Source organism: Hyperolius riggenbachi, chromosome 8, assembly GCF_040937935.1.
Source record: "Hyperolius riggenbachi isolate aHypRig1 chromosome 8, aHypRig1.pri, whole genome shotgun sequence".
In the NCBI taxonomy this organism is placed as follows: domain Eukaryota; kingdom Metazoa; phylum Chordata; class Amphibia; order Anura; family Hyperoliidae; genus Hyperolius; species Hyperolius riggenbachi.
In genome coordinates, this window is record NC_090653.1 from 230933324 (window position 1) to 230957721 (window position 24398).

Consider the following 24398-nt stretch of genomic DNA (forward strand, 5'->3'; position numbering starts at 1 on the left):
TGCATATTCTACCTCTTGTGACAGCTGCATGATCATATCCAACACACTGCTCAACAATAATGACAGAAAAGGCCTTTACCCTCCTATACATGAGCATTATAAATGTCTGGTAAAACTGCTATGCGCAAGGAATGCACCAACGCCAGGGTAGTAAAAGATGATACGCCTTTACCGCAACCTGTGCGCAGCAGTTTTACCTTCCTTACTTGAACCAGGCGTTATATGTCCTAAAGAACAACCTGCTCAGACATGGAAACACGTTTGTTTAAAAGAGTGGCAGAGAATAGGGATGGCCCCCAAGATACAAATAATTCTGAGCTGATGCAGGATTATCCCTTGGAAAACCATTCACAGCAGAGTCCTGCACAAGAACATCTGTAGTCTAGAGGCAAGCAACAAGTCTGTTGCTATAGAGGATGGGGGGGGGGGGGGGGGGGGGGCCGCTCAGTGGGCCATCCAGGAAGGGTTGAAAGGACCCACTAGAGGCTGCTGATTCTGACTTAACATATTGAGGTCCCGATTTAGGAATAAGTGCTGGCCAGTCCTGTGTGTAGGTTGATTGCGCACAGAAATAAGTTAGTATGCAGTCCCATTGCATGCAGCTGGAGTGTCTGATTATGCATGTAGTGGATCTGTTGTCCCATTGATTCCTGTTTTTTAGGGGAGGGTCTGTGGCCCATATAGAGGTGTGTCCATTTCTGGCTATTTCGATTTAAATAAATGAACAAATAAGGGAAGTCTTTGCGTCTTAATTTGAGCACAGATTCATTGTTTTTACACTGTTGAGAAATTAGGCCGGTTGCTGCCATGGGGATCCATGGTTTGGCAACAAAATCAGTGGTGGTGGTGCTACCTGGTTATAACTTACTACAAATTCAGTTTAACTTACCTGGGGCTTTTTCCAGCCCCCTGGTCCCCACTGCGTTCCTCTGCTGTGCTCCTGTGAAAGCTGGCCGACTGAGTCCTGTCGCAGACTACTGCACATGTGCGGCCTGGCCTCGATCGCGCCTTGCCGCATGCGCAGTTCATAAAACTTGCAGTAGCCCGCAACGGGGATCAGTAAGCCAGCTTTCAGAGGAACACAGCAGAGGAGAGCATCAGATCATGAGGACAGCAAGGGACCTAAAGAACTACAGAATACCCAGATAAGTTAAACGGAAAGCCTTTGGGTCACATAAAGAGACTAACAACATTTTCAGCCTTATTTCTTCTATCCTATAAGTTCCTATACCTGTTCTAATGTGGCGTGTCTTACTGTAGCCTTTCCTAGTTGCACAGTGGCTGTATTACCTCCGTTATCTAATGTAATCTTCTTTCCTTTGCCGGCTTTGTCGGCTCAGGCAAGAATGTGCTGCTCTGCTGTGATAGGATAGAACATATACACACCCTCTCCATGCCCCCTGCAGGCTCTATATGAGTCACAGACTGAGCTTCTCTGAGCCTGTCACATGCTGGTTAGTAGCCATGTTTTTTGTTTGTAAACACTGCCTAAAACTGGCAATTACAAGCCAGGATCTCAGCAGGGAGTGGCAGAAACAGCAAAGAGGGGCCCAGGAGAACAAAATGAATATAATGATATCCTTTTTATTGTAAGAATTTTAGAGTACAGATTCTCTTTAAAGTTTCCTTTAAGAGATAGTCACAGATCTTCGATGTTCAAGGAAATAATAAATCTGCCCTGTATGTAAATTTAATGCAGATTCTACACAGCTTGAATTGTTCCCATGCAAACCAGCAGGAATACATTTGATTGGCCCAGTTCCAAGCTGTATACAATTTGCAAAAAAATCTGCATGCAAGTCAGAAATATTGGCATCTCATTGACTACCTCCAGAACCAGATAATCTCTTGGGAGGTCCGTGAAATGCGACCAGTCTTTGGAAAAAACAAACAGGTAAAAACGTGTGTGTGTTTGCTAGGACTAAAACAAAACCCCAAACTAAAATGCGCATACAAAAATCAAACATGAAAAAATAACAAAACTTGAACTTCAAGAACTAGATCTCAGATTTGTGCGTCAGTAAAAGTTTCCAGTGGTTCAGATGAAAGGACTTATCAGATCTCTGGCCCGGCTGATAAAGGTTGCTGAAAAGGTGAAAGCCTCTCTGCTGCGTTCTCTCAATGTGATGGAATAAAGTGACAGGAGAGCATGCTGCTGCTGAATAACTGTAAAAATAATTACGTTTTTAAAGTGCCAGACGTCATCAGCTCTGTCACCAGGACTATACACTTCTTTCCTTTCAGCGTAGACTCCCAGGAATCGTAGAAACGTACAATGTTGGGATGCTGAAGCCCCTTTAGCATCTCTGCCTCTTCTTTGAATCGTTGCTGCTCTGCTTTGGTTAGTTTTCGATCCTTGAGAACAAAGAGATTAAAACAAAACGTGATCATATTATAGATAAAGGAGGAGAGAATGTTTGCATTTATGTGCCAATATTTTTGTATGAATGCAGTACTAAAAATAAACCTAAGTGTTTATCACTGGCCATCTACAATCCTAGAAGCACATTTTGGTTATTTTATGAACTTGTACAGTGCTGACAGTACAGAAAAATTGAAAATCAGACAAATATTTTACTACTCCTGTAATCCATATAAAAAATTGATTTAATCAAAACCTCACACTAGACAAGGCACAGCACATTTATATCATGCTTTTCTCATGGCGGACTCAAAGCACCAGAGTTGCAGCCACTAGGGCGCGCTCTATAGGCGGCAGCAGTGTTAGGGGCATGCATGTAATTAAGGTGCTGGGAAATTTGGGCAACCAGGCAAAGCCAAAAAATGGTGCACCCTGCTCTTGCTAAAGTCCTGGCGGCATTAATTACTATTCCCCATCCATTACGGCCTTTGGCGGTACATCGTGCGCCAAAATTTCCTGAGTCTTTTTTGCTGTCTTGGTGTTAGGGAGCCTTGCCCAAGGTTTCCCGACTGAATAGGTGCTGGCTTACTGAACAGGAAGAGCAGAGATTCGAATTCTGGCCTTATGTGTCAGAGGCAGAGCCCTTAACCAGTAGACTATCCAGCCACTGCTAGATGTGGTCAATTAGTAATTGCAGCTTGTTTAATGCAAATGATATGCACTTTGGAATTCAGACAAGCAAAAATACTTCCTGATTATTCTATTTGGCCCAATTTCAAGTTGCATACAGTTTGCAGGGGACCAATCTCACTGCTTAAATAAAACTCTGCAATAAGCGAGAACTAGTATTTTTCGATCGGATTTACAACTATGCCAGGAAAGCTCTCAGTCACTGCTGAAATGTACATGCATATAGATATTATCCCTGGCGGGAACCGAAGCCCATGATTGTAGTACCCCATCAACATTGACGATCAGATTCTGAGCCTACTACATCTAGCATGTAAATCTTGAAGACAACTGTCTACTTTGACAGTAAATATCTTCAAGTATTCTGTATATTTAAGAATTATATGAAACCCAAAGTACTGATTAGACAGATTTTCACAGCATGTGCTTCTGTAGAAAATACTCCACAATCCTCTAGCAGCAGCTCCCTAACTGGGGTCAACCTCACAGACAAGATTCTCCTCTTCCTTTTGTGTCCAACCTGATCATGCACCTCCATTACTGTGAACCCATGCTAGGCATCTGAGTGAACCTAACTTGCCTAATCTCCATGCTCCATCCAGTGACTGACTAAGCATTACCTTGTACTCATACTGTGCTGCATGATCTGATCTTTCTTGTATTCAGGTATTGTCATTTTGCTGTATGTCACCCCTAAATATTGTATGTATCCCTATTTATTGTCCAGCGCTGCGTAATATGTTGGCGCTTTATAAATACAACAAATAAATAAATAATAAAATAAGATAATACTCCAGTCATCACACAGCTTGGCAGTGGTGTGTGGTTCTCTCACTGTCTTACATAGTTATTTTGGTTGAAAAAAGACATACGTCCATCGAGTTCAACCAGAATTCTGTAGGAAGGGCCCGGAGTTGTCAGGCAGGTAATGCATGCACAGCCTATACATTAGGTCACTGTCAGGCAGGTAATGCATGCTCAGTGTACACGCCAGTTCACATTGAGCATTCTGTTGTACACGAGAATAACCCACCATTCATACCACAAGTTACAATGTGCACATAATAACAATGCAATCAGTTTCAACATAATACACATTTTAGCATGCGTTAACCAGAAACACATCATAAGGCTTGGTTTTAATCTGCAGCCGTACCACGTACAGCCAGCGGGAGTGTATAGTGAAGTGTTTGCTCCGACGGTCCGCTGTGGTCTAGCTAGAGCCTAGGGCGCTGCATTTTAAGCATAGACTATATGGGAAACTCATCAGACTGCCCAGGATTATCAGGGTCTGCACAAAAATACGGACCGCTTAATGGGTTCAACAGATCTGTTGCAGACTCACGTGTGAATGGCTCCTTTTTATAAAATAGGAGCCAATCACCGTCAGTTTTGTGGTAAAATGGATAAAAAAAAAATATAGTTATCCATTCAAGTGGGAACACAGCCTGAGACAGCGTATTAGGAAAATGCAATCCACTAAGATGCAGAGATAAACAAGTTCCTTGTATTGTATGGGCAGTGTGTTCATGTACGTTCAGGGCTGGTTACAGGCACTGCAATTGGTTCTGGGAAGTCTTGCTTCCCTTCCCCAACCGCCGACACGGAAATACCACCAGGTACGAGCGGCGGTGCGCTCTCGACGATAAAATACTGGAAGCGTGCCTATCTGGACGACTATAGTCGTCCAGATAGGCTGAAGTGGTTAATTTTTTTTAAATTGAATTGAGTGTAATCAGTGCAGTCATCGATATCAAGCTGAAACCAACAATACTGTTCATAGAGCAGTATGGAAAATTTTGGTTGATTGCACAGGAATCGACTGTCATTTTGACTGCTTTTGATTGACTATGTACTTAAACATTGATCTCACTGTAAATGAGTGATCGATTGAATCACATATTCTATTAATAATTTGGATGAAATCTACCTGATATCGTTAACCACTTCCCGACCGCCCAACGCACAGAGGCGGCCGGGAAGTGGACCCCGCAAGGACCGCCACATGCGCAGAGGCGGCGGTCCTTTTACGGGCATGGGCGGCGCGATCGCGTCATTCGTGACGCGATCGGCCGCCGGGGACTGGCTCCACCCACCTCGCGCTGTAACCCGCCGGCCGTTCGGAAGCGCCGGCGGGTTACTAGCACCCGGATCGCCACATACAAAGTGTATAATACACTTTGTAATGTATACAAAGTGTATTATACAGGCTGCCTCCTGCCCTGGTGGTCCCAGTGTCCGAGGGGCCACCAGGGCAGGCTCCAGCCACCCTAGTCTGCACCCAAGCACACCGATTTCCCCCCCCCGCCCCCTGATCGCCCACAGCACCCCCCAGACCCCCCTCCCTGCCCACCCCCCAGACCACTGTTTGCACCCAATCACCACCCTAATCACCCATCAATCACTCCCTGTCACCGCTATTTTTTTTATTCCTTAAACTGCCCTCTGCTCCTTCCTGCTCACCCCCCCCCACCCCTCAGATTCTCCCCAGACCCCCCCAGACACCGCCCCCTGTGTACTGTATGCATCTATCCCCCTGATCACCCGTCCATCACCCATCAATCACCCCCTGTCACTGCCACCCATCAATCACCCCCTGTCACTGCCACCCATCAATCACCCGCTGTCACTGCCACCCATCAATCAGCCCCTAACCTGCCCCTTGCGGGCAATCTGATCACCCACCCACACCAATAGATCGCCCGCAGATCCGACGTCCGATCACCTCCCAAGTGCAGTGTTTACATCTGTTCTCTACCCTAAACACCCACTAATTACCCATCAATCACCCCCTGTCACTGCTACCTATCAGATTAGACCCCTATCTGCCCCTAGGGCACTCAATCACCTGCCCACACCCTCAGAACGCCCTCAGACTAGTCCTGATCACCTCGCCAGTGCATTGCTTGCATCTATTCCCCCCTCTAATCACACCTTGAGACACCCATCAATCACCTCCTGTCACCCCCTAGCACACCTACCCATCAGATCAGGCCCTAATTTGCCCCGTGTGGGCTCCTGATCACTCGGCCAAACCCTCAGATCCCCCTCAGACCCCCTTCCGATCACCTCCCCAGTGCATTGATTGCATCTATTTTCCCCTCTAACCACCCCCTGAGACACCCATCAATCACCTCCTGTCACCCCCCTAACACTCCTATCCATCAGATCAGGCCCAATACAACCGGTCATCTAAAAGGCCACCCTGCTTATGACCGGTTCCACAAAATTCGCCCCCTCATAGACCACCTGTCATCAAAATTTGCAGATGCTTATTCCCCTGAACAGTCATTTTGAGACATTTGGTTTCCAGACTACTCACGGTTTTGGGCCCCTAAAATGCCAGGGCGGTATAGGAACCCCACAAGTGACCCCATTTTAGAAAAAAAGACACCCCAAGGTATTCTGTTAGGTGTATGACAAATTCATAGAAGATTTTATTTTTTGTCAAAAGTTAGCGGAAATTGATTTTTATTGTTTTTTTTTTCACAAAGTGTCATTTTTCACTAACTTGTGACAAAAAATAAATTCTATAAACTCGCCATACACCTAACGGAATACCTTGGGGTGTCTTCTTTCTAAAATGGGGTCACTTGTGGGGTTCCTATATTGCCCTGGCATTTTAGGGGCCCTAAACCGTGAGGAGTAGTCTAGAAAACAAATGCCTCAAAATGACCTGTGAATAGGACGTTGGGCCCCTTAGCGCACCTAGGCTGCAAAAAAGTGTCACACATGTGGTACCACCGTACTCAGGAAAAGTAGTATAATGTGTTTTGGGGTGTATTTTTACACATACCCCTGCTGGGTGGGAGAAATATCTCTAATTGACAATTGTTTGAATTTTTTTTTTTACACACAATTGTCCATTTACAAACAATTGCCAATTACAGAGATATTTCTCCCACCCAGCAGGGGTATGTGTAAAAATACACCCCAAAACACATTATACTACTTCTCCTGAGTACGGCGGTACCACATGTGTGGCACTTTTTTACACCCTAAGTACGCTAAGGGGCCCAAAGTCCAATGAGTACCTTTAGGATTTCACAGGTCATTTTGTGACATTTGGTTTCAAGACTACTACTCACGGTTTAGGGCCCCTAAAATGCCAGGGCAGTATAGGAACCCCACAAATAACCCCATTCTAGAAAGAAGACACCACAAGGTATTCCGTTAGGTGTATGGCGAGTTCATAGAATTTATTTTTTGTTACAAGTTAGTGAAAAATGACACTTTGTGAAAAAAAACAATTAAAAATCAATTTCCGCTAACTTGCGACAAAAAATAAATTCTTCTATGAACTTGCCATACTCCCAACGGAACACCTTGGGGTGTCTTCTTTCTAAAATGGGGTCATTAGTGGGGTTCCTATACTGCCCTGGCATTTTAGGGGCCCTAAACCGTGAGGAGTAGTCTTGAAACAAAAATGACCTGTGAAATCCTAAAGGTACTCATTGGACTTTGGGCCCCTTAGCGCAGTTAGGGTGCAAAAAAGTGCCACACATGTGGTATCGCCGTACTTAGGAGAAGTAGTATAATGTGTTTTGGGGTGTATTTTTAGACATACCCATGCTGAGTGGGAGAAATATCTCTGTAAATGGACAATTGTGTGTAAAAAAAAATAAAAATCAAACAATTGTCATTTACAGAGATATTTCTTCCACCCAGCATGGGTATGTGTAAAAATACACCCCAAAACACATTATACTACTTCTCCTGAGTACGGCAATACCACGTGTGGCACTTTTTTGCAGCCTAACTGCGCTAAGGGGCCCAAAGTCCAATGAGCACCTTTAGGCTTTACAGGGGTGCTTACAATTTAGCACCCCCCAAAATGTCAGGACAGTAAACACACCCCACAAATGACCCCATTTTGGAAAGTAGACACTTCAAGGTATTCAGAGAGGAGCATAGTGAGTCCGTGGCAGATTTCATTTTTTTTTGTCGCAAGTTAGAAGAAATGGAAACTTTATTTTTTTGGTCACAAAGTGTCATTTTCCGCTTACTTGTGACAAAAAATAATATCTTCTATGAACTCACTATGCCTCTCAGTGAATACTTTGGGATGTCTTCTTTCCAAAATGGGGTCATTTGGGGGGTATTTATACTATCCTGGAATTCTAGCCCCTCATGACACGTCAGATGGTCAGAAAATGGGAAAATTCACTTTTTGCACCATAGTTTGTAAACGCTATAACTTTTACCCAAACCAATAAATATAGGCTGAATGGGGTTTTTTTTTTAATCAAAAACATGTTTGTCCACATTTTTCGCGCTGCATGTATACAGAAATTTTACTTTATTTGAAAAATGTCAGCACAGAAAGTTAAAAAAATCATTTTGACAAAATTCATGTCTTTTTTGATGAATATAATAAAAAGTAAAAATCGCAGCAGCAATCAAATAGCACCAAAAGAAAGCTTTATTAGTGACAAGAAAAGGAGCCAAAATTCATTTAGGTGGTAGGTTGTATGAGCGAGCAATAAACCGTGAAAGCTGCAGTGGTCTGAATGGAAAATAAGTGCCTGGTCCTTAAGGGGAGTAAAGCCCACGGTCCTCAAGTGGTTAATAGAGTTGGACTTAAATCAGTTTCTTCTCAATTGATATAACTAAAAAAAAATTAAATTAAATTGATCCTGCTATCAGTCAATCAGAACTCAAACTAAAGCACACCTAATGTAAGCCCAGAGGCCGGATCCACAAACTTGTGGATTGTCCATTCGTCTACTCATTTCTCCCGGTCCCCTTAATAACCAATTGAAAAACTTGACTTTTGGCTAAAGTGAAATTTTCAGATAGGAAGAGGCAGGCTTACTGCAATGTTTTCTATATAATCCTTACCTCGTCCCCACCCCATTTAGTCTTCTTAAAGAGAATCTGTATTGTTAAAATCGTACAAAAGTAAACATACCAGTGCGTTAGGGGACATCTCCTATTACCCTCTGACACAATTTCGCCACTTCTCGCCGCATTAAAAGTGGTTAAAAACAGTTTTAAAAAGACTCCTATTAGACCTACCGGTAATGGAGTTTCTGATTGTCATCCGGGACAACCTGAGAGAGATCCGGTCCCGCCCCGGATCTGTGGAAACACGAATCCAAGAAGATTAAAAGCCCCCGCCCACCCTCCATACTCAGTGCGTCTGAAAGTATATAAGACTAGAAACACCAAGATGAAGGAACACATAAAACACCAAAAAAGGTGAATGTACTAGATCCCAGTGATCTAAACTGTAACAGAAAGGTGCGCAGTCGAGATAGGGAAAAGGGTTCTAATGTTTGTCCCGGATGACAATCAGAAACTCCATTACCGGTAGGTCTAATAGGAGTCTTTCTCTAATTGTCATCCGGGACAACCTGAGAGATAAACAAGAAAGTCTTTATGGCAAAAAAAGACTAACCTAGGGAGGGACCCCCGCCTGGAGCACCTTTCTGCCAAACGATTGATCTTGTTGAGACAGTACATCCACTCTGTAGTGCTTGATGAAAGTTGATGCACTTGCCCATGTTGCCGCTTGACAAATTTGTTGAATGGTGGCTCCTGCTCTTTCCGCCCAGGATGTAGATAGAGAACGGGTTGAATGAGCCTTAATGTTAGGTGGTAAGGGACAATTACTACCCTCATATGTTAAAGCTATGGTCTGTCCATCTAGCAATGGTTTGTCTGGATGCCTGTTGCCCCTTATTTTTCCCTGAAAATAGGATAAATAGGCTGCTTGACTTTCTAAACTCTCTCGATCTTGAAAGATATACTAGTAGACATCCTTTTACGTCCAAACAGTGAAATTCCTCCTCCTTCTGCCCCGAAGGGTTGCCACAAAAAGAAGGAAGAATGATGTCCTGAGATCTATGAAACTCAGAGACTACCTTAGGGAGATAGGCCGGATCAGTTCTGAGTCTGACACTATCAGGGCAAATGATTAGAAAGGGATCTTTGACAGATAACGCCTGTAAATCACTAATACGTCTAGCCGATGTAATTGCGATCAAAAAAGCTAATTTCAAGCTAAGGAATCTCATTTCAATCTCTTCAATGGGTTCAAAGGGTGGCTTTGTTAAACACTTGAGGACCAGGGATAAATCCCATTGTGGAAATACCTTCTGTCTTACTGGTGTAGACCTCTGAAGTGCCTTGAAGAAATTCTTTACCAACTCTTCCTGCGCTAGATGCCTATCTAATAGTATTGAAAGCGCTGAACATTGAACCTTAAGAGTACTAAGAGCCAACCTCATGTCCGACCCTTCCTGAAGAAACTCTAAAATTGAACTAGTCAAATTTTGATCCCTGGTTCTAGTTTCACACCAGGCTAGATAAACCTTCCAGACCTTTCGGTATATCTTCTGAGTTACTGGCTTTCTACATTTCATTACCGTGTCAATAACCTTCTCTGAAAGGCCCTTATTCCTCAAGATTACCCTTTCAGGATCCAGGCGGCCAGTCTGAATAACTGTGGCCTGGGGTGGATAAGAGGGCCCTGGATTAGCAGATCTGGCCGATCCGGCAGGGGAAAGGGTGGAGCCACTGCCAACCTCCGCAGGGTCGCATACCATGGTCGTTTCGGCCATAGTGGAGCTATCAGGATCATATTCCCTCTCTCCCTTTGAAATTTCCCCAATACCTGAGGTAACAGTACTGTTGGAGGAAACGCATAGGAGAGGTTGAAGTTCCAAGGGAAGCTGAGGGCGTCCAACCCCAGAGATCTCTGGCACCTGTGCAGGGAGAAAAATTGGTCCGTCTTTGCATTCGTCGGAGATGCAAAGAGATCCACCTCTGGGAAACCGAATCTGATTGTCACCATCTGAAAAACCTCCGGGTGAAGTTCCCACTCTGACTGATTTACCTGATGACGACTTAAAAAATCTGCCTCTATATTGAGAGTCCCCTTTATGTGGATAGCTGACAAAGATAGAACCAGGGGTTCTATCCAGTCCAGAATTTCTGAGCATAGGCGCCTGAGCTCGATTGATCTCGTGCCTCCTTGCTTTGCCAGAAAAGCCACCGTCGTGATATTGTCGGAAAATATTAACACGTGCTTTCCCTCTATCAGGGATTGAAAAGATAGAAGTGCTTCCTGTACTGCCAGTAATTCTCTGAAGTTGGACGATTTCTTTGCAATTTGCTGCGTCCAATGCCCCTGAGCATGATGGCCCAATATTGTTGCGCCCCATCCCCAAGAGCTTGCATCTGTAAAGATCTTTATTGGCTCTTCCTGTCTCCAAAAACATCCTTTGGTTAGATTCTGAGCGTCCAACCACCAGCCCAGCCTGGATTTTACTAACTCTGGGATAGTTATCTGAGAGTCTAGGGAAAGTTGGGACCTGTCCCAATTTGCCAAAAGCAGAGACTGGAGATCTCTGCCGTGGTGTTGGGCCCAGGTGACAGCTGGAATGGCTGCTGAGAACAATCCTAGAACTCGCATGATCTGGCGAAGAGAACTCTTTTGCTGTCTGCACAGCAGATCTACTTCCCCCTGAACCTTTGCAATCTTTTCGGCCGGTAAGTAGATCCTCCTCTCTATCGAATTTATCCTGTATCCTAAAAACACAATCTCCTGTGCTGGATTCAAGGCTGATTTCTTGTAATTTACTAACCACCCCACTTGGGACAGGAGGGAAATCACTATATCTCTGTGAGCTCTGGCCAGAGCCTCTGTTTCTGCAAACAGGAGGAGATCGTCCAGGTATGGGACAATCGCTATTCCCTGTAACCTGAAATTCTTCATAACTTCTGCTAATATCTTTGTAAATATTCGGGGAGCCGAGGCTATCCCAAATGGAAGGGCCTGAAATTGGAAATGTCGAATCTGGTCCTGAGACCTGATTGCGAACCTCAAAAACCTCTGATGGCTGGAAAAAATGGGAATGTGCAGATATGCGTCGGAGAGATCTATCGACACAAAAAATTCCATGCCCTGTAATAGGGCCCTCACCGAATAAATGCTTTCCATCCTGAACTTCTTGTATGTCAGGAATGGGTTGAGAGATTTCAGATTCAGGATGAACCTGAATTCTCCACTCGTCTTCTTTACTAGAAAGACATGGGAATAGTAACCCTGGAATAATTCTTCCTGGGGTACTGGAATTATAACTTTCTTCTCTAAAAGTTTCAGAATTTCCATTTCCAAACCCCTGGCCTTTTCCGGGTCCTTTGGAGTTGGATTTACAAATTTCCTTTGTGGAGGGGGGCTTGAAAACTGAAGACGATAACCCGTCTTGATTATCTGAAAAACAAAAGGATCGGGATTCAACTTTTCCCATTCGACCTGAAAATAAATTAGCCTCCCTCCTACTGGTAAATCGTCATTTACTCGGCTTGGGGGGCTCCGTCTTTCCAAGAGTCCCCGCGTCCTCAAAGGATAGATCCGAGTCCTTAGAATATTGGGACAGGGATGCGTCAAGTTTAGGACACTTAGTCCACCTGTCAATTTCTGATTGAGAATAGGGATACTTCCTCTTTGCTGACTTGGGCACAAACAGTGGCCTCTCAGGATTCTGCCACTGTGAAGTAATAATATCCTGTAAAGTTTTGTGGATAGGAAAAACTCTGCCCGAGGACTGACCTAACCCAAGATACACCTGATCCTGGGGAGTAATTTCCGGAACTGATTCCTTTATCTGTTCTGTGGTATATACTGCCTTAAGTAACTCAGAAGATTCCTCCGGGGAAAACAAAAATCTAGGCGTTTTTACCCTATCATCCCCCTCTGAATCCCCCGACTGAGGCTGCTCTCCCTCCTCCTGAGATACTGACATATCTTCCCCTTCCTCTTCTCCCTCCTCTTCCTCGTCAGCTCCAAAAATATCAGAAAAGGAGTGATGGGAAGGAGTGCCGGAAGAGGGTCCTGGCAGAGACTCCTTAACTGGCTGGACCAGGGACTCTTTAAATTTTTCTAAAGTTTCCTGCATATTTTTGTTGACAGTATCCATAACTTCCTTTAGGATGTTAGGAGTTTGGGAGGCCACAATAGCATCTATGCAAGCCTGACATAAATTTCTTGGGGCTTCCAAGGCTATCTTACTATTACATAAACTACATCTTTTATATTTAGCTTGAGTGGATGTAGTAGTAGTAGATTTGGGCTCAGATTTTGTCTGCAATAAAAAGACAACAAAGACAAAGTACTGAGATGCCATCCTCTATATGATATTTATCAGATGTGGTAGTAGGAAAGATATCCTCCACTGGAGGCTTACCCCACTGGACCCTGATGGCTGGACCTGCGAAGAGGATCTGGGAGCAGAACTCTCCGACTCACGCTGCTGCTGAGGCTGCTCTCCCCTCTGAGGCTGCGACATTCCGCTGTGCCGCCTGCAGGCCTGATCAGAGACGCCAGGACCACGCTGCTTCACTTCTTGGCTTTCTCTGATGTTCCTCCTCCACGCCCCCTACGTCATACGCCACGCGACGTCTGACCTCACTTCCGGCGTTCACTCAGCTGTCCGGATACGCCTTGCAGAGCCGGCGCTGATGGAGGAGGTGCGGCGTAACGGCCATACACCACGCGGAAGCCGTACACCGCTCTAAGAGGTCTGTAGTCCGCGCCGCTGCTGAGGCCGCCTCTTGCTCTGCCCGCTGCTGCTAAGGAACCATAACAAAACCTCCAGGTACTCCGGACTCACCCTCTGGTGAGTCCATAAAAATAAAAAACAGGAGCTTTGCTTCTCAGGTGTTTCCGTGGCGGAAACACAGATGAACTGAGTATGGAGGGTGGGCGGGGGCTTTTAATCTTCTTGGATTCGTGTTTCCACAGATCCGGGGCGGGACCGGATCTCTCTCAGGTTGTCCCGGATGACAATTAGAGAAAGTTTGTTTATAAACAAACAAAATGGCCACCAAAACAGGAAGTAGGTTGATGTACAGTATGTCCACACATAGAAAATACATCCATACACAAGCAGGCTGTATACAGCCTTCCTTTTGAATCTCAAGAGATCATTTGTGTGTTTCTTTCCCCCTGCATCTCTCATGCACTGAAGTTTCAGGCTGCTCGTTTCTTCCTGCAAACAGCTTTGCCCTTGTCTGTAATTCTTCAGTATGTGAAAGCCCAGCCAGCTCAGAGGACGATTTATCCAGCTTGTAAAAGATAAGAGAGAAGAGAGAAGCTGCCCTAATCTAAATAATACACAGGCAGTGTGCATAGAGGGGCCTGGAAGGGGGAGTTCATAGCAGAACCACAACACTGAAGAACTTGGCAGCCTTCCAGACACAGGCCGACAAGTCTGACAGGGGAAAGATACATTGATTTATTACAGAGACTGTGATAGTAGAAAGTGCTGCAGTAAGCTAGAACACATTAGAATAGCTTTTGGAACTTGTAGGATGATTAAAAACAGGATGCAATTTTTGTTACGGAGTCTCTTTAAGAGGACGGAATGGGAGGGTGAAAGGAGGAAAACCGGTCTCTTCCTGTCTGAAAAAGTGACAAACTAAAAGTAAAATTTTTCAAGGAGTGATTATGGGAGGTGATGGTGGGGAAGGGACAACTCAGATTTTTGTGGATCCAGCATGAACATAACCCTGTGCACCTTAGGTAGCTTTGCCTCGGGTCAGGTATCCTTTAGGCCTCTTGCACACTGCAAGTGATTCCAATTCAGATTCCGCTTTTTAATCAGTTTTTACATCCGATTCAGATTCCGATTTGCAGTGTGCAGGGAGCAAACTGCAAATCGGAATCTGAATCGGATGTAAAAACTGATTAAAAAGCGGAATCTGAATCGGAATCACTTGCAGTGTGCAAGAGGCCTTAATGTATTTTACAACTTGGGTCTTCTGCAGTGTTTTTGATGCAAAGAGCAAGAGCTTTTTGGATCTTTGGAGTTTTTTTTTTTCAACCAACCAGAGGCAACTAACTACTGAGGCAAGTCTCCCCCCTACACCACCACTTCAGGTGCACTTTAATTAATGTTTGTGATACGGTTTTTATTTACAGCAACAGTAGCTTCTTGAAGGATGGAGGATAAGTGATTCCCTTCATCATATTTTAAGCATACGGACAACTCCCAAACTTTTCCATAATGTATATGGTAAATACATTCTGAATACAAGGCTATAAGAGAAGAGAGACAAAAAAAAGCCCACACAAGAGCCTTCTACATAAGAAATGTAAAGAAAGAAGGGCAGATTAGCAGCAGTAAATGTAGCATCAATAATGATGTCGGATATGTATTTAGGATGAAACTGTCACAGAATCCGGTTTCCCTTGCAATAAAACAGGGTTATCATTCTCAGGTCAAAGGTTTTACAGATCCAAAGCCATAATGTTCAAATCCTCATCATGGCAGAAAAAAAAATTACCGTTTTATACTGTAGAACAAACAGTGTTCCCCAACACTGTCCTCAAGGCCCACTAAGGCCCGGTGCACACCAAAACCCGCTAGCAGATCTGCAAAATGCTAGCAGATTTTGAAACGCTTTTTCTTATTTTTCTGTAGCGTTTCACCGAGCATTTTGCAGTTTTGTGAAGAGTTTTTGGTGTAGTAGATTTCATATATCATTACTGTAAAGCTGTTACTGAACAGCTTCTGTAACAAAAACGCCTGAAAAACCGCTCTGAACTGCCGCTTTTCAGAGAGGTTTGCGTTTTTCCTATACTTTACATTGGAGGCAGAAACGCCTCCACAATCCAAAAAATGCCTCACCCCGGGAGTATGCGTTTCAGCAAAACGCCTCCCACTCTGGTGTGAACCACCCCATTGAGATACATTGACAAAGCGTATCCGCAGCCGCAAGCGGCTGCAAAAACGCCGAAAAACCCGCTCGGTGTGCACCAGCCCTAACAGTGCATGTTTTGAGGACAACCACAGAGGTAGTTAATTAGCTCTGCTGAGGCACAAATTACCCCACCTGTACATGTTTGTGGTTTTCTGCAAAACGTACGGTTGGTGGGCCTTGAGGACAGGGTTGGGGAACTATGTAGAATATGTCACATTATATGAAGGCATACAAATGTATTGCCGTTCTTCAAATTACACCATCTCTGCAGCATATATTAGAGCAGTCTTTCTAAAAAATCTCCTTTGAAGCCCAGCACTGGGGAAAAAGTAATTTTTCATTTAGGATACTGTTGAAAAGGGTTACTCTTGGGTTTTTAGTCATCTGTGACCTATTCTCTTACTACTCTAACTGGAAAAGTCAGAAAAATGGATGGATGACTGTACAAACTTGAGTTCTATCTCTAGAACCATCAAGGTTCATATTACAGGCATGACAAATTAACAGGAAGAGAGGGCAAAAACAGCAAAAATAAAACAAACCGTTCCACAATTCCTGTTTTACGGTACCAAACAGAATAGTCAAACAAATTCCCTGGAGTCGGGCTTTAGAGCAATTGCCGTAAATAGAGATAAGGCCCTTTCACACTATACACAGTCTTGTTCATCTTGCAAATCCTAAGCACATGCACTTTTTGCATAGGGATAGTTCCTTTCGCATTCTCCATAAAATTCTACGGAGAGTAAAACCGATGAATAGAAATATATATTTTTGAAGTCATTTTTTCTGGTTGGAGATGGTCATAGGCACCCAGCATTTTCTTTATTTGGCACATGCAATTTAGAAAACGCACTGCAATATTTGTATTTTATTTATTTTTTTATTTTAAGTATTTATATAGCGCTGACATTACGCAGGGCTGTACAGAGTATATTGTCTTGTCACTAACTGTCCGTCCCTCAGAGGGGCTCACAATCTAGTCCCTACCATAGTCATATGTCTATGTATGTATTGTGTAGTGCATGTATCATAGTCTAAGGCCAATTTGTGGGGGAGCCAATTAACTTATCTGTAGGTTTTTGGGATGTGGGAGGAAAACTGAGTACCCGGAGGAAACCCACGCACACAGGGAGAACATACAAACTCCTTGCAGATGTTGACCTGGCTGTGATTCGAACCAGGGACCCAGTGCTGCAAGGTGAGAGCACTAACCCCTACGCCACCGTGCTGCCCTAGAGAAACAAAAATGTGTACAGAATGTAACAGTAAAAACCTGCATGACAAGTGCATTAAAAATCAGTGAATTCACTGCAGTTTCTCATGCACATTCATTTATGTTCTGTGGTGTGCAAAGGCCTCTCACCACTACAATGAGGTAGGACATTTTGATGCAAATGATAGTAAATTACACAACGGATTGCCAAAAAAAGAAAAAAAACAAAAAAAGGATTGAACTTTTTGGAACCATTCATTGGGCCAACTCTGCCACTGGCAATGAAATAGATTCAATTAGTTAGCAATAACAATGTTAATGGTCAATAATCAAGTTTCTTATTAATGTGCTAATGAGGGAAGGTGACCGGCTTCAGAGTCAGGAGCGAGTCTCAAACAAACAATCCCCCAGGCTGGCAATAAAAATGAAATCAAGAATTTGCACCCATCTGAGTTCCCCTGAACCAGAGAACATTATCATAAAATCTTTCTGATCTATTGAATGAGAAAGCAGGGAATGGCTATAAAAACAAGAAGCCCAGCTAATGAATAACCTTTATTACCGCAAGAGTCAAACACTTTTTTTTAGCTCTGTATGTATGAGCCGAACATACTTATTAAGCTATAATTTATTAATGAGGCCCTTTAGGGAGCTTGTGTTTAGATGCTTTACTGAGTACTTCAGCGTGGCTTGCTCCTCTGGAAATTTAATTAAAGCTAGGTAGTTCATCTAAACATCAGACTGAAATAATGCTGGGAATTCACTGTGAACACTGATTAGGGGTGTCTCCTGCAATTACATACAATTAGAGGCCACCTCTGCAAATTTGGACAGCTTCCCCTCACCCCTCAGTATGAGAAATAAATGATTCAGTATATGTCTATCACTTGGAAGCCCTTACTATTAAAAAGGACACACAAAAATGACAAAATAGCTAAAAGTTTATCACATTAGCAGAAAATGGCATGACGTTGAAACCAAGTATTTATTTCCAGAAATAAATGGTGGCCATGAATAAAAAGAAGTAATGCTGTTGACAAGAAAACATGTCCCTGCCTCCGAAGGACTCACACCCTGGGGCATTTGCTGTGGCAAGCAGTAGAGACAAGATGAAGTAGTCAGAAGTTTAACTTCATACACTGAAATACAATATATAAATACATTTCAGGGTATCTGCCCCTTCATCAGGATTACACTGTACTGCAGATAAAATAGGGTGAGGTGATCTGTGGTGCCAATCAAAAGACCGGCTGTGTTTCCCCGACTGCCTCATAAGTGATGATAGAATTGGAGGAGGAGTTGAAAAAAATCTGGAAAATCCCTCCATGGAGGACGTTCTGATATCTCGGCTGTAAGGTGGATCCCTTGTTCTCTCTTTGGGCGACATGCAATTCACTTTTTCACCTGAGTTTTCTCCTAGGAGATAATTTTTTATCTTCGATTTAAAATAACTTTCCAGCATTTTTCAACTACAAAAGTACCAAAAAGTTGGTGAAAAAGTACTATCAAAATTATTTTTGAGTATTTTCTTGCTTTCTAGTGGCTTAAAAGGCATTTTATTAACATGTTTAAAATCATTACCTAGGAGAAAACTCCAGAGAAAAAGTGAATTGCATATGGGCCTTTGTCTCTTCTTTTGGACTTTTCCTTCTCTTTTCTCCTTGCTCACCCTCTTCTTCCTTCTATTACGCAAATGGTCATTACCTTCTCCTGTTGGGCCTGTCCATCGCTGGACGACAGGCGCACGAGAATGTACAGCTACTAGTCCAATGTTAACTTGGACCTTCCCTCCCCTGAACTACCTTCTGCATTGCCCCAGATAGCTGTGGGTATTTTTACCCTCTGAGGGCATATCCTATCTTACTGCATATCATTATTCCCGGGTTGCATTATGGTTATATGCTACTGAAAATTACTATTGTCCTTTCTCCCCGACTACAATGTTAACTTCTACAAGGCTTGTAACCCCCCCCCCCCCCCCCCCCTTTTCTTGTTATGGTTTTCATACTGTACTGTTGTAAGCTTTAAAATGCAAAACTTTCAATAAAAAAAACTTTATAAACAAAAAAGAATTGGAGGAGGAGTCTAGATAGCTTTCTTTCCAGTGAAATTCCACCACCATCTCAACAGAATATGAGAACCAACATCATTGATCATCATCAAAATATCGTGCATTGCCAATCCATGAAAAATTTACTACAGTTTCATATGTGTGTTTCCACCCCTCCCTTTAGATTGTAAGCTTCTGGCAGTGTCCTCCACTCCCTAGTGTAATCTACAGGATCATGTGCTCCTGTCCTATGACTGCCTGTACTTGTATTACTGGGCCTACCTAACCAGCCCATATTGCATGATCATGTATTTTGTACAATTTGCATGTATAACTTTGCTCTATGTTGTATAACCCTATGTATGTCATCCTTGTATCATTGTCTATATTTATTGTCCAGCGCTGCGTAATATGTTGGCGCTTTATAAATACAATAAATAATAATAATAATGATATGCATAAAAAAATGAAGTTTAACAAATTCCCTATTCCTAACTCAAACTTACATTCCCCCAATAAAGAGACACCAAATCTTAACCAGTGCATAACAACTATCATATCCTATGTTAACTATTAAAACACCTAATCCTAAACAATATGGACCTTTTTCCCGTTGAAATCTACCCACCGCGAAAACAGATAATGAAAGGTGCTCCTGGCACCAGAACAGTTTTTTTTGCAAATTATACTATATATTGATTTGAAGAATCTCGCTGAGACCCGCGAAACGTGTTCTGGTTTCACCTCAGGCTAGTTACTGTCTTCTTTTGAGGTAAGTGAAATTTCCCTAAATATTGATACTTTTTAATACCACTTTTTGGGGGCACCTTCTCCTGCATACATAAAATATAGGTGAAAAAATGACGTTGGATATTGCTGCTAATAGAAGATCACTAAAATTATTGGTAAAATGACCAATATTCTACTACTTCTTTCCAATAGTAAAATATTGGTAATCTTTGCCAATATTTTCTATTATCTAACCCTACTGTCACACAGAACCCTCTCTCTACCGATGCCAAACACTTAACCCTCCCCCCCCATAGTGCTTACCCTCTACTCCCCCCCCCCTCCCCCCAGGCACAACGCAGCAATTCGCAGCATTACAGGAAAATGTGGGCGCCTAGAGTATTCTACTAAGGGAAATTCATATAACGGCAGTAGTAAGTGTCAATATGAAAATCAGAAGGATTTCCATAGTGAGACTTCCACTATATGATTTTCTTATTGAGACTTCCTCTTGCTTTAAAAAAAAAATATTGTGCATTATATATTGTGGGTGCCGCAAAAGCCGCTAATAACATTGTGCTCTATGCAGTGCCCTTTTTAACCGCTTGTCGTATGCACCCCGATTACCTGCTTTGCCTCTTCCCTCTCAGTAGTGGCAGTGAAGTATATTGTCAGCACCAAATTACTGTGCTAAATCCACCTGGCCACCAAAAAAAACCTGGTTCTTCCCTCTGGCAAAGGGTATGTTTTGCGTGTTTTAAAACCGATCCCTGGAGTTTCACTTTAATAACTTCCTACTGAAGACAAGAAGCACATTTAAATCAGTAAATTCAAAAAAACAGTTTCAAAGAGTAACAATGGCTGCTTTATATTGACAACAATGGTTTCACACTGGCAGTTTAGTGTGGATTGCAATTAACCAATATAATTAATGCGCTTTGTTACTCTGTATAATAGTTGCCTTCAGAAAGGATATTTCACCATCTTTTCTAATGAATATTTACCTTGTTTTTATTGAAATGTTCCCAAAATAAATAACAGCCAATAACAGTCAATAAACTCATCTACTACGCACACAAAGCAAGCCACACTGTAAACAGGAACACATCCAAATGATAATGCTACAGCAACAATCCTGCCGCTGGCACAGTACCAAGGTGCCTGACCGCTGGACATTATATGAAAATAGCAACACGCTCACAGCAGTAGCTCGATACTGTATCAATTATGTATTGAGGTAGGACAATTCTCAACCACTAAACATCCGAATAACTTGTAAACTTATGCAATGTTTTGCTGTGCAGTAATTGGCACAGTGCACAGCTTACATTAAAAAAAAATTTTTTTTAGAGCAATCCAGTTATAAGGAGAGAGCTGCTGTCACTGCTAAGCACCTTTACAAAATGTAAGGCATTTTTGATCTTCAGGCTAGAATACTTTTGTAACCACCCAGTGTAGAACAATTTATTGGATTGTGGAGCTGGTTGTCTAAACACACTAAGGTTGGCTGAGGCGGCCAATAACAACCGCCTCAGCCGATACCCAAACAGGTGTACGGCGGCCCCCAAACTGCAAGCGACACACTGTGAATACATCCACTCGATGAGCGGCCAACTTCGAGGACGCTGCTCCCCTGCCCGTCAAATGACATTATGCAAACGCCACTCCCTCATCCCTCCGCATAGCAACAGTACACAGTGAGCTACACAGCTGACACGCGTCTGTACTAGTCGGTCCAGCGATGTTGCCCAATGGAATCGGCTCCTGATCCCAGACGGGCAACACATATCACAGCTGTGTACGCGGACCACCTAGGACATTGTTGAAGTAAACTTGAAGTGAAAGGAATACAGAGGCTGCTATCTTCATTCTCTAGTAAACAATGCCAGTTGACTGACTTCTGAGTTGATGCTCTGCTTCTAATACATAGTCACTGGCCCAGAAGGAGTATGCAGGTCAGATATTTTCGACTCTACTGGCCGCATGCTCGTTGCAATTGTGTGACTCAGAAACAGCTAAATCCAAAAACTCAGCATAACAGCCAAGACACAGGCATTAAATATAAGGCCTGGTGCGCACTTGCAACCGTTCAGTTTTTTTGCTCGTGTTTGTAAAGTTCTTTGAGCAGCAATTACCAGTGTGTTTTTTGTAGCAATTTTATTTCTTGGGTAGTTCGGGTAGAAAAATTGCTGCAAATTCACTTTTTAATAGTGATCTCAAAGTGAAGGTATACTTTGTATTGGAGCGCAAAGACTTCAAATATGCTGCAGGCAGAGCAATTGCAATTTGACTTAATCGCAATCACTCTGGCGGATTCCCATTGGCAAAGCATTTTTTTGGAAATTGCCGAAGATCCAAAAGAGCTGCCAAAAGGGCTCAAAGCAGATCCCAGGCCTAAAGGTGGCCATACACTCGTTAGATTAGCAGCAGATAGATCATCAGATAAAGTTTCTGATCTATATGATGTGTTTAGGAACATTTTTTACTAGGAACAGATTTCCAATAGATTTCAGTATGAAATCTATTGGAAATCTGATGGCAAAAAAGCCATCAGATCGATTTTCATTAGGTCCAATGCAAGATAAGCAATCTCAACAGATCGATCTAGATTTTCCAGCACGTCAGATATCGGCCGCAAACCGCTCAGGCAATCGATCGATTTTGATCGATCGTCCGCTAATCGGCTGAGTGTATGGGCCCCTTAAGGGAATGAAGATAGCAGCCTCTGCATTCCTCTCTTTTCAGAATCCTTCACGATTGTCATAGTGATAGTCCCTTTTTTTGGAGGGGGGGGGGGGGGGTAGCCTTACTGTTTATTTCCCCTCGACCTTGAATACTTTGTGCTGCCCCTTGTGGCCTCTCTCAAATGACTTTAGAAATCTGAGTGTCAAGATTGGTTTTGAAGATTTCTACTGACCCCTAACAGGAGGGGGATAAATAGAAACAATTGAAGACTGAGCATTAACAAAACAGTGGACTGAGGATTTTGGGTTGTAATAGATTAATTCTGCTCTTTTGAGTAGTGGCATATGGCAGAGTCAAAGCTTGGATTTTATTTTTGTGAGGGACAAACTTGGGATTGTCTTATGAGTCCGTGCTTACAGTGATACCACACAATCACCACAGAACTATTGGAGCAAAGAGAATTGCAGCAGTGGAGCTTTTGGGAAGCAAACTAGAAAAGATATACAAGCTATTTAGATATGGAGATTAAGAATACAGAACCTGCATGGAAAAATTATGATAGATTTGTTGATATTATAAGGAGAGTTTCAAGGTGTTGTATACCATGAAGTTGTAGGACAAATAATATACCCAGTATGACAGAAATTATATAGCAGAATAAAGACGATCCATTCCCCGAGTGAAAATTGGAAGATTTTAAACAAACGATTGCATGTCTCAGAGAATAAATGTGAAAGAACAGGACAGGGTCAATACCTATTCAGTAAGAAGTCCTAGAGCAAGACTTCCTAACACTGCAGGGTGGCCCCTTGAGCTCACCCTTAAGGTGCGTACACACACACTACTAAATGCAACGACTGGTCTGCCGGATCCTCCTGCTAGGCGGTCTTTAGCCAACAGTATGTGCGTGTGTACGCACGGTCGGCGGACTGATAAGGCTGTTTCTGAACGATCCTCTGCAGCTCTTGAGCACTTTGAGCCCAACAGGAAAAAAGGGCCATACAAATGTTAGGATTATTGGTTTCTGTCCAAGAAAGACTTTTACTTACCAAGTTCTCAACATCACAGTACACTGAAGACAGCTACAAAAAACACTTGGTTACAGGAGTTCACTTGGTAGATCTCACAGCACCATTTGACAGATCTTTACATTAGCTGATTATGGCTATCAGCTGACAAAGGACTATGGATTTGTGCAGCCGACAGTAATACTGCTAAAATATAGATATTTTTACATCACCTAGAAAAAATAAAGTTTAGGTGGCACAATGCAACTTAATAGAGCAGACCAGGGAAGAGACTTGACTCCCTTACTCTACAACCTCAATACCAAAGATCAACCAAAGTTTTGTGTACTGAGATGACCTTGGAACTGCCCGTCAGTCTAAAGGGGCCAATTGAATCGATCGGAAATCGATTAGCCGATCGATCTGACAGGATGGGAAATCTAGGTCGCTCTGCTGCTAGCAGCAGATCGATGACCCATACAGTTACATTGGATCTAATGGTCCAATAATGCATTTATATCGCTTTTCAATAGATTTCATTCTGAAATCTATTGGAAATCTGTTCCTAGTGTGTGGCACAGATTCCTGTCAGATTCGATTTGACAGGCATCTGACAGAAATCTGATGGTCGAATCTGCTGTAAATCTATAAGTCTTTGGCCACCTTAAAGGGGTTCTGTGGACTGCTAAAATAAACAAAAACCGCCACTTACCTGGGGCTTCTAACGGCCTCCTGCAGCTGTAATGTCTCGCGCCGTCCTACTCCGATGCTCCGTTCCCTGCTGCTGGTCCCGGTCTAATGACGCAATCAATTACACTGTGGACACACACGTACTCGCTCCAGCTATCGGGAGCTTACTGCACAGGCGCAGTACAAGAAAAGTTCGTACTACGCCTGGACACGCGCAGGAGTAAGCATTATTCGTCTTGTTAGACGAATATTAGACCGGGA

General features: G+C 43.1%; 1 protein-coding gene across 2 annotated transcripts in view; it reads right to left on the reverse strand.

Moving 5' to 3' along the window:
- Nucleotides 1–24398, reverse strand: part of WNK3 (WNK lysine deficient protein kinase 3) — a 217239-nt gene that overhangs the window by 119214 nt on the left and 73627 nt on the right. For both annotated transcript variants that reach the window (XM_068248302.1, XM_068248303.1), the window contains exon 3: nt 2183–2355. In XM_068248302.1, the coding sequence (XP_068104403.1) occupies nt 2183–2355 (173 nt within the window). The remainder of the gene's footprint in view (nt 1–2182; nt 2356–24398) is intronic.